The sequence below is a fragment of the Mandrillus leucophaeus genome, unplaced genomic scaffold, assembly GCF_000951045.1.
Source record: "Mandrillus leucophaeus isolate KB7577 unplaced genomic scaffold, Mleu.le_1.0 Scaffold256, whole genome shotgun sequence".
NCBI classification, from domain to species: Eukaryota; Metazoa; Chordata; class Mammalia; order Primates; family Cercopithecidae; genus Mandrillus; species Mandrillus leucophaeus.
In genome coordinates, this window is record NW_012102654.1 from 2,434,651 (window position 1) to 2,445,896 (window position 11,246).

The 11,246-nt window shown below is 52.2% G+C and overlaps 1 protein-coding gene across 1 annotated transcript in view; it reads right to left on the reverse strand.

The window, feature by feature from the left end:
• SCARA5 (scavenger receptor class A, member 5) overlaps positions 1-10,231 on the reverse strand; it is a 139,688-nt gene extending 129,457 nt beyond the window's left edge. Inside the window, exons 1-2 of the mRNA XM_011983884.1 lie at positions 9,321-10,231; positions 4,577-4,703 (exon numbers count right to left, since the gene is read on the reverse strand). Coding sequence (XP_011839274.1) covers positions 4,577-4,691 — 115 coding nt within the window. The 5' untranslated portion in view covers positions 4,692-4,703; positions 9,321-10,231. The remainder of the gene's footprint in view (positions 1-4,576; positions 4,704-9,320) is intronic.
• Between the last annotated feature and the right edge of the window lie 1,015 nt (positions 10,232-11,246).

Sequence of the window (11,246 nt, forward strand, 5' to 3'; positions counted from 1 at the left end):
CGCTGAGGAAGCTCCCTGGGCATCGAGCCCCCGCCCAGCCCATTCCCCACGGGTGTCCCCTCACCTCCTCTCTTGCTTTTCCTGCCCTTGCCTCTGGTGGGTGGCTGCAGGGAGCTCCTTTCATCTCCGGGCTGACCACCTGCCCAAGCCCATAAAAGAGGGACTCCTCAGCAATTCTGCCTCCAGGCAGTGCCTCCTTGTCCAATGGGTGAGCTGTTTGTAACCTGGCATTTCTTGTCCCTGTTTCTCAGATGGATGGGCAGGAGGGCGTGCGTGGGCGAACCAGGTGAAGGCTAGCATCTGGACAGGGGCGCTCACGCTTGCTGGCTGGGTGAGTGTCTGTTGGGGGTGCCAGCAGCCACATCGTGAACAGAGCTTTTCCAGGCTTAAGGCAGATTCTGCACTTGGATTTCCACGTGCCTCCTTGTCTATTTCCCCACTGGTTCCGAATCCAGAGGTGAGGGAGTCACTCCGTGGCACCATCAGCCCTACCCCGTGAAATCCCCATCCTGGGAAGGAGCCTGCATCCCAGGTAAGGAGACTCAGAGTCTGGTTCCAGCTCCACCACTGACAACTTGAGTGGACTTACCATGTCATTTACCAACAATCACAAAGACTTCCTGGACACCTGCCACCTACAAGGTCCCAAAAGAATTCCAAGAGGAGCAAAACATAGTCCTGACCTCACGGGTCTCAGTGAAGATGAGACCTGCACTCCACAGCACATGGGCCATGTGAGCGGGACAGCTCATCACATCCCAGCAGGAACACCGGGGAGCCTGTGGGAGAGTGGACCTGGGGCCCATTAGGTCCCACTGCCAGGGAAGGCTGCATCTTACCTTCATGTCGGGCTGTACTTTTGCAATTTTGCCTCCGCTGATCCCACTATCCCCACGGCCAGCCTCCAACAAGAAGTGCCGTCTCTCCTCCCCTCCTCCCACCTCTCACCCTCCATTGAAGGAGGAAGTTCTGTAAGGGTCTTGGAGCTTGTCCTGGGCCTCACACTTCACTGTCTTCATTTACTCAATAAGGGCTCAAGGGCAGCCCTGACTGGGTTCAGGGGTGCTGGCTCTCCCTTCCTTTCTCATCTCTTCCCACCTTCCCCCTCCTCCCTGCCTGGCCCCAACCCTCCCTCTTCCTCTCCCATTTCACTCCTGCAGAGAGGAGAATCAAAGATGCAGCAAAACCCTTTAGAAACAGATCAAATATGGCTTGAATTTCCCCAAGTCAAGCTCATCATTTTCCTCTCTGAAATGAAGGAAAGAGGGGAAAAAATCAAATTGGAAGCCCGCAAGCTTTGAAATCCCTGTCTTCATCTCAACACTCTACTCTGCCTGGGTTCCTCATGTTCCAGCCCCCAATCTGGCAGCCAGGAATGAAGATGGACCCAGAGAACTCGGCAATCAGGTGTAGATGGCGAATGCTTTGCCACATTTAGACTTCAAGAACCCCTCTGTTCATCCATCCATCCATTCATTCATTCATCCATTTATTCATTCATCTATCCATCCATTCATCCATCCATTCATCCATCCATCCATGCATCCATCCATTCATCCCTTCATCCATTCATCCATTCATCAATCCATTTATTCATTCATTCATCTATCCATTCATTCATTCATCCATCCATTCATCCATCACTTCATTCGTTCATCCATTCATCCACCCATCCATCCATCCATTCATTCATCCATTTATTCATTCATTCATCCATTTATTCATTCATTCATCCGTTCATTCATCCATCCATCCATCCATCTATCCATCCATCCCTTCATTCACTCATCCATCCATCCATCCCTTCATTCATTCATTCATCCATCCATTCACCCATCCATCCATTCATGTATCCCTCCCTTCATCCATCCATCCATTCATCCATTTATTAATTCATTAATCTATCCATTCATTCATTCATTCATCCATTCATCCATCAATTCATCCATCCCTTCATTCATCCATTCATCCATTTATTCATCCATCCATCCATCCATTTATCCATCCATCCATCCATCCCTTCATTCATCCATCCATTCACTCATCCATCCGTCCCTTCATTCATCCATCCATTCATTCATCCATTCATCCATTCATTCATCCATTCATCCATTCTTCCATTCAATCAAAAAATCCCTAGTGAGCACCTACTGCGTAGTGGGTTTGGGAGACATCAATAAACAAAATAGAGATGCCTGCTGTGGTCCAGCCTATATTCTTGCCATGGGGAACAGATAATGAATGATACATGTAAATAAGGAGACTACTGAGTCAAGAGGAAGTCAGACCATGGAAGAAAGGAAAAAAGAGTCAGGGAAAGGGGGACGGAAACTCAGGCCTTCGAGAAGGTGAGAGCTGAGCAAAGTCCTGGGGGAGGAGAGCATAGACCAAGCGGGACAGGGCAGTGATGCACGCTGGGGGACGCCAGGGGAGCACCCTTTTAAGGGGAGAAGCCCCAGGTGAGTGAACCAGAGGTTCCCTGCCAAGGTTGGGGCAGCGAAGAGGGGAGAGGCACGGGACCTCCTGGGCACATTGTCAGCACCCAAGTTTTCACTCCTGCTGAAGTGGGAGCCACAGCCATGCTTTGCCCAGCATAGCGTCATATTCTGACTTGGGGTTGAAAAGGGCCACATCCCTAATGCAATGGCCAGGTCCGATTTTACACACAGAATTTTAGAACCAGATAGGACCTCAGAGGTACCCCCCTGCATCCTCATTTGGCAGACGAGTACACTGAGGCCCACAGAGGGTCACACGCCCAGGAGGCGCGAGTCAGCCTGGACTCCACACCTCTCAACCTCTGCTGCCTGCCCTGTACCTGGGCCCTAGCATCAGGGAACCCTGGGACAGGACATGGCTAGCATGGCTCTCAAAGTGCCCTCTGACAGAGCTCCCCACACCAGAGGGGCCCAGAAGGCGTAGTGGCTAGGGTTGCTGTTAATTTTCAGTCCTTCTGGTCCAAATGAACTTTTCTTTAAAAAAATCTGGGGTTCAGAAAAAGGGAGAGTAAGATGAGGTACTGGGAAGAGGGTATGGTGGTCCCAGGGATATCTGACCCCTCCCACCCCTGAGGCCCCCCAGGCTGGCCCTGATGGTCCTCTCCAATCACCCCACTGTGCTGTACCCAGTCTTTCTTGCCAAATCAAGCCCCTTTGCTGATGTGCCAGTGGGTACGGATGCCACCTTCCCCTTTGCTGATGGACTGATGGGAGCTCTGCATGGGGCCAGCACCCCAGGCCTTCTCTGCCCAAGTGGCGTGAGCCTTACAGAAACCCTGACTCAACTTGGTGTCACACAACTAGGAATACCTTTCCCACCTCTTCTCTTAGACAATCTTATTCAGTCTTCCAGCCCTTTTCCAGAAGGCCCTCTGCCCGCCTGACTTCATTATTCACACACATTTTAGCCTACTTTATATTTTAGACAGTTGTTCCCATGCCAGCCCCTTCTACTGGGATCATAAGCCCTTTGAGGACAGAGACTGTTTTAATTTCTCTTTGGAGCATTCCTGGCTGCTCACCCTGGCCTGACACATCATGGATCCTCAGAGTATGTTTGTTGATAGGACTCTGGAAGATGAGCCACCATGTCCACCATGGTGGACAATCCTAGGGTGCGGTGAACAAGTGCATTGGTCAGAAGCCCAGATCTCCTCGTCTTCTCTGCCTGCGGAGACCCTCCCCGCTCCCTGCCTCTCTGAGCCACCATAGTTCTTTCCCTACACTCAGTGCCTGGTGGGAGGAATACAGGGTTGGAGGAAGAGAGGAGTGGAGTCATTACTCTTCAGTAATTTCAAGAGGCAGTTGGCAGAGTGGAGCGAAACGAGAGAGGGAAAAGGCCTGTCTCTCCTTGGCCAGAAGTCTTTTTAAGGCTCTTCAGTAAGCTTCTTTTTATTTCTCTTTGATGTGGGCGCAATGTTCTCCTCTCTGACATGTGCTGCATGCAGCAAGAATTTATCAGTCATCTACTGGGTGCACAGAAGCCAGACTGATGGAAAGGCGCTCTGGGCTTCTCCAAAGGAAGCTGCATCACTCGGATCTCCAGGGTTTGAGCAAATAAGCAGCGCCTGAGATGCAGGGCCTTCTGAATCACTGGCGTGGGGAGCCCTTTCCGTGGCAAGACCAGGACCTTGCACCCATTGGCAGAATGAGCACCTTGGAGAGCGGTTTGCCCCTCACGAGTGCTTCAGGAAGTGGGTGGGAGGCCCCTCTCCTCACCTGAGAGGGTCTGCACTGACTGGCTCAGAGGCCCTTGCCTGACCCCAGTCTCACTCTCTCAGGAATAGAAGCATGGCCCTCGGAGTCAGGAGACTCCGTGCTGGACCACCCTATGACTGATGGGCCGTGCAATCTGTCCATCTGTAAAATGAGTACTCATCGTACTGACAGGTTTGTTGAAGTGAATGAATGAGAAAACCCATGGAAAAGACCTTTTAAAGCATAAAGTTCAATATATGCACTATTACATGAGGAGGTCACAAGCACTCAAAGGCAATGCCAAGGTTGGGTGGGGGCAGGGCTCCCTCCCCACCCCCGGGCCAGATCTTGTGCCCCAAGTCTGAGCCAGCTGCACTCACCATCCTCACACAAGTTCAGCTTGGACAGGCTCCTGCCATCAAAGGAATCCTCACAGATGGAGCTGGTGTCACAGTCGCTGACGGTGTGCAGGTACATGGCTTTGTTCTCCATCATGTCCTGCAACAGCTGCAGAGAAGGCAAGAGGGGAGGAGAGGGAAGACGAAGGCAGGGAGAGAGACAGAATCAACTGTAAGTGGAAACAGAAGCAAATGGACAGAACAAGGCACCCACCCCGACCCTAAGCCTGAACACGGGACCCTCTGCTCATCACCAGGACCCAGGTGCCATCCTCCAGGTCCTTGGGACCATGATGCCCCCACCCCCAGTTTCCTCAGGACTTCAGAAGACCAAGGCCCTTGGGCCTTTCTGATGGTAGGAGGTGTCCGTTCCTTTCAACAACTCTCAGGGAGGCTGGAATCCTGAGCTGGGGCCACTATGGGTCACACTGGGTGGGGCCAGGAGGAGGGAACCCTGCCGACTCAAAATGTGACCTGCGAGCAGGTTCTGAGCCCTCAAAACCCGGGGCATGCCAGACAGACATGAGCTTCTGTTTTGTGTTGGAAATGAAGGAAGGAAAGGAAGACACGAAGGGGCATTCAGAGCGGGTACCGAGACCACTTGCAAACAAAGCTGAGCAGACCAGGACTGCTCCCAAATCCAATGGGGCTGGCATGTTGGAAGGAGCTTGGCTCAGTAGGACCACAGCAGGGATTCATCTACTGTGGTGGGGCCCGAGGAGCAGGGAGCCTCTGCGGGGACCTGCAGGCACTAAGCATCTGGGCAGCTTTAGGCCAGGGGAGGGCTTCTGTCTGCATGGCCCCAGAGGCTGACTCACTGGGTCTCTGGGTCTACACCATGACGTTCCAGGGGCATATACATTGACTTGGGAGAATCCTATGCTCTTTGAAAGGAAACAGCCTGTTGACGCAACCATGTGTACAACCCGATCCCATTTTGTAAGAGATGCGCACATAAGGTGCGTGTGGAGGTAAGACGCTATGATGGCTCCGGGTGAGAAATGTACTACAGGACTCTGGCTGGAAGGGATTGTGGGGATTTAATATTTCTTTTTGCTTTCAGATTTTCTGGGTTTTCTGTGACGCATTTGCATTCCTTGTGTAATGAGAAGAATCTGTTTTTTAAGCCAAATTACAAAGTATTTACATCAATTACTTGATATTGTTTTTGTCACATAAATGCTCAGTGACTTCACAAATTATTCTCTACTTTCATCAAGGTTCCAGGCATGAGTTTTATCTTGACCTTTGCCTCTGATGCTCTTTAACTATCTGGACATTTAAGCAAAAAACCAGCTTTTTTTTTGTTTAAATAATAAATCCTTTGGAAGATAAAAGCCCCATGAGGATGGGTCCCAGGCCCAGTATGGAGCAAACTCAACCCTTCGACCCAGAGGAGACTGGGAGGAGAGGATGCAGGGCTGGCAGGTGGCAGTGGGGGGACAATGCCTGTTGATTGAGAGATCAGTCAATCAGTTTCTCTTCAGAGGGAGGGTGGGCAAGGAGGTGTGGCAACTTTCATAAATAGACATAATCACGGAAGGAGGCTGGCTGGGTCGCCGTGTAGCAGAGCAAAACATGAATTCCATATTTTCTTTCTTCCTTTTTTTTTCCGTTTTTTTTTTTTCTTTTTCTTTCTTTCTTTCTTTTTTTCTTTTGAGACAGGGTCTCACTCTGTTGCCCAGGCTGGATGGCAGTGGTACAATCTTGGCTCACTGCAACCTCCACCTCCCAGGCTCAAGTGCTCCTCCCAACTCAGCCTCCTGAGTAGCTGGGATTACAGACACATGCCACCATGTCCAGCTAATTTTTTGCAGAGATGGGGTTTCACCATGTTGGCCAAGCTGGTCTGGAACTCCTGAACTCAAGCAATCCACTGGCCTCAGCCTCCCAAAGTGCTGAGATTACAGATGTGAGCCACTGCACCCAGCTGAACACTTTATTTTCATGACTTGAACTTGGCCTCCAGAGAGCTCTGACATTTGGGCTAAGAAGAGACCAGAACTGACCAGTCACTGTATACATGTCCTTCCAATGACCCAGGAGGGCTGAAGGCCTCTGCTCTTAGCCCTTCTCTACATCCCCCACAATGGGCACACACACGCATGTGCACACACACAGCTATGGGGCTCCCAGTATCTGCAGGCCTCTGTTCCAGCCTATGGGAGGGATGGAACAGGGGGTGGTCCGCAGTTCTGCCAGGATCTCTCCTCCCTGCCCCAGACTCCACCCACTCTGGCTTCCCTGTGCTGCAGTGGTGTCCAGTTCATTGGGCCCCAATTCCGGCCCTCCACCCAATGTCTCCACCCAGGGAGGGCCTCTAGGGAGGGCCTCTAGGTGGGGCCCCGGGCAGCTCCAGCACTGCTAAGCTGCAAGGCACCCTCCCTCATTTCATGAGCACTCTGTGCGGCACCCCTCCCTCTGGCGTCGCTCCTTGAGGGGCTGTGAAGCAGGACGCTAAAGTCTCTTTTGCCTACAATAACCCTCCCTCTGCCAAAGGCAATAGCCTCTACTGCCCAGAGGCCACACAGAGCCAGACAGGGCGCTGCCCCTGGGGAGTGGAGGTGTGAGGCCCCACTGTCATTTCCACCTTCCTCCTTTTCTGGTTAGCTCCTGGGACGGGGCTGGAATGCACAGCTTGTTAGCCAGAATGTGTTTGAAGGGTGGCCTGTCTCCTTCCTCCTCCCCACCCCTCAGCTGGTCCAGCAGGAGCCCCGGGGAGCTGCTGGGGAGAGGGGCCGGGGCCAATCGGGGCCAGATGTGAGTGCACAGGGCTTGGAAAAGCTCAGACAACTCTACTCATGTTTGTTACTTGGAAATGAAACCTACGCATGTTCTGTCTGCCCAGGTTTTCTTGGGGGCTGTTTTTCTTTCTTGGGGGAGGGAGCAGACATTGGGACCCTCAGATCGCGGATCTTATTGTCTTTGGACCAAGTCTGTGCTCTAGAAGATGAAACTGATGGCAATTGCTCCTCCCAGGAGCACTGTGATGGGGGCAGGCTGATGGCATTTGCATTCTGTCACTCCCATTTTAAAGATAAGCCACCCCAAACCAAAGAGGCAAAAGAAGGAATGGATATCAGAGCGGGAAGAGGCCCTGGGCACAGTTTTCCCACACAGGGCACTGGCTCAGCTGTAGGGTTGCTTTGTCTGGGGATTGCACGTCAGGCTTTTTTGGTGACCCCTTTCTGGGCCCCAGATCAGGCAGAGAAGAGAATCCCACCTCACACTGCCAAACAGTGTACTCCAGTAGATGAGGATCCTGGGGCTGAGGCGGGGCTCTGAGAGCTTGAAGCACATGAGCAAGATGTGGAAGCCACAGTGACCCGTGGATGAGGCCCAAGGAGCCTGGACCTCAACTGGCAACTCAAAGAGGGAGGTCTTGCTCTAACAGGGAGGGGACACCCTCTCCACTAACCTCTTGGCTGTCATGATTTACTTCCAGACAATTTCAACCAAGGCACTTAGAAGGGCAGGTTCAGGGCCAGGGATCTGCTTCTAGATTCTGCATTTTAGAGCTGGAAAAGACCTCAGCCATCTGTGCCCTGCGGCCCTGTGCCCTGGGGCCATCTGTGCCCTGCAGGCCTGGCTCTCTGTAGGAACGCGGGGAGCACAGAAGCCAAGGGCTCCTATCCTAGCTCCTCTGTTTATTGGTTTCTTGGGGAACTTGGCTGAATCACCTGACCTTATTCAGCCTCAGGTGCATCACCTATAAAATGGGAAGGTTGGTATATGCTGGTCTCCCAGGGTCACTGTGAGCCTCCCATGAGATAATGCAGGTGGCATGACTTTATGAACAAGGTCACTCAGGGGAGCTGGTGGCAGAGTCTGATGAGAACAAGCACCCCCCAGCATCTTCTGACCCTGTCTGGCAGCCAGGTAGGGGGGTGTCCAGGTTCCCAAGGCCTCCCTCCTACCTAGCCAGTCCCAGAAACAAAGATGTTTGAAGCTCCCTTTGAAAAAGGCAATTGCAAATGCACTCCAGGGCTGATATCTGGACCCTGGCTCTTCAGTCCTTCTCTGGACATCAGAAGGACTCCGTTAATTCCTCCTCTGGGTAGCGCGAGCCTCACTTGCTGCTCCCAAGTCAGTTTCCCTGGGTACCAGCATCGAACTCTGCAGGCTTTACGGCTTTTCTTTGGATTACCTCACTTTAAACTCATCAAAACCAAGGAAAAAAATCACATGAGTGTGGCCCTTCTCCAGAGAGAGAATCGCTAAGTAGGTTTTAAATGTTTTCCTCCTCTAACTGTACTTAGTTAAGCTAAATCATAACCCAAAGCTGGACAGAGACAGATGTTTTAGAAATAACTTCTCCCCACATATATCCAACCACTGCCACATGCACATGCACAGACATGCACACACACATGGGCGCACACACACACACACACACGAAGCCACGGAGAGGAGCTGTCACCTGAGCCATCTGCACCCTGAGTAGGCTCTTGGGCTGTGACATGAGTCAGGTGGAGTTGTCACCAAGGCAATAGCTTCCCTCTGGCACCCCAAATGCAGACTCACACTCTCTCCTGCCCAGGCAGTTGGATGAGGGCCCAGCGGATATCTGCCGGCCCAGCTAGTGGGGACCTTCCCACCTGGAGAAGGCACCTTCAGGCTCTACCTCTGAAGTTTCCCAAACTCCATCCAGCTCATTCCAGTCTCCTCCAGCTGCCTTTGAGACAGCATGCCCAGAAGATAGGACAAAATTAGTACCAAGACTCACCTGAGTGCCTCGGGCTGAGGCTGTAGAGCCTTGTCCCCTCAGATCCTGGCATTCGCCATGGTGGCCGGAGAGCTGGCTGCCACCACGCTGAGACCCAGGCCGCCCCTCGGACCGCGTCCCCACAGCCAGTCAAATCCAGATGGAGTCATAGAAAGCGGCTGCAGGGGCGCCCAGGGACGAGTCTCAGAGCAGGACCACAGGGGCCACCTCTGCAGGAGGACCAGGTTAAGATGCAATCTGTGGCAGAGTGGGGGTCTGGGCCTGGGGGACCCCGAATGGGGGTGTGCGCCTGGGACTCCCTGTCCTTGGTGCCTGGCCCTGGGTAGCGACCAGGAGATGTCCTGAGGAGGCACCGGCAGCTCCTCTAGGTACTGCCTGAGATGCGAACTGCAGCTGCTCTCTCCGCCAGTCTGTATAAAACAAAGTTCTTGGAGCAGTTGCGGAGGCTTCTGCAGTGGGGTCTGGAATACGGCCCCCCTCCTGCGGCCAATCGTGGCATTACAGCCCCATGTTGGAACGTCCCCCCGGCCCAGAGCAGCGCGGTCAGCCTTGGCCTAGGGACTCCACCACCCCGGCCTAAAGGCCCTGCTCAAAATACTTTTTGGAAGGCTTCTGGGGGAGTGGCAGCTAGACCTGGCTTATGAACCACGCAGGAAAACCAGTCTTGTAAACTTATTTATAGGACAGAATTGGCATGGCTCAATTCATTCACCAAACTTGGCACAGAGTTACTTTATGTATTTTCCTGGAGTCACGTTCGTCTCCAAAGGACACGGATTGGCCACACTGGGGGTAGTCAGGAAAATGCCCCAGAGGGTTCCACGGAACTCAGCAGCAAACAGTGTTTCTGGCTCGTTAACGCTGCACAGGGGCTGCGGGATGCAGGATGTAGACTAGCTGGCTGTCCATAGCAACTCGATCTGGGAGGGGGACCCAGGCACGAATAACCCTGAACCGGAGCATAATTGCTTACGTTTGAAAAAGGAGATCTAGGCCGGGTGCAGTGACTCACACCTGTGATCCCAGCACTTTGGGAGGCTGAGGTGGGAGGATCGCTTGAGCCCACCTGCAAGTTCAAGACCAGCCTGGGCAACACAGTGAGACCCCATCTCTAAAAAAAAAAAAAAAAAAAAAATTCTTTTTAAAGACGATCTAACCAGATGTGAAGGGAGCTGCTAAATTCAAATTGGGGTGGTAGTATCAGGGACATCAGAGAAATCCCCATAATGGTCCGAGCCTGGGTGGCATAGTTAGGCTATGCAGATGGCCTCCAGAGGACAGCACTCTGAGGTAACGTTCATGAATGTGTTCCTGTTTGTTGGTGAAAAGTTCAGCCTCAAGACTCCAGGGTCAGACTTCGTACATGAGAAGTGTTTGCCAAAACTCAACTGTGTCACTGCAGCTGCCCGCCCACAGCTGAGTCAGAAACGCCTTCCTCATTCTCAGTGACTGCCCCGCCTGACTGCCTGGGAAGCAGCTCCAACATCAAACTCCATTTTACAGAAAGAACAAATGATAATTGTATCATTATGATAATAATACCAGGGAGCGGAGGAGGAGAAGGAAAAGAAGAAGAAAACACTTTATAGCATATACCATGTGCTTCTTATATATTAGCTCATTGAACCTATTCAACAACCCCGTGAGGCAGGTACTGCTATTATGCTCATGTACAGAGACAGAGAGGATGTGACTTGTCCAGGGTCTTGTAGCCAGTGAGTGGCAGAGCCAGGATTCAACCCTAGGCAGTGTGACTCTAGGGTCTATGCCCTTAACCTCTCCCCTGTACCACTGCCTCTCAAGGGGAAACAAATGTTTTTGTTCCCCATCAATTCACCAACATTCCTAGGAACGTAATCTTAAAAACTGCCAGAAATGTGATCAAAATATGATGTCCAACCAGGCTGGGCAACAGGACAAAACCCT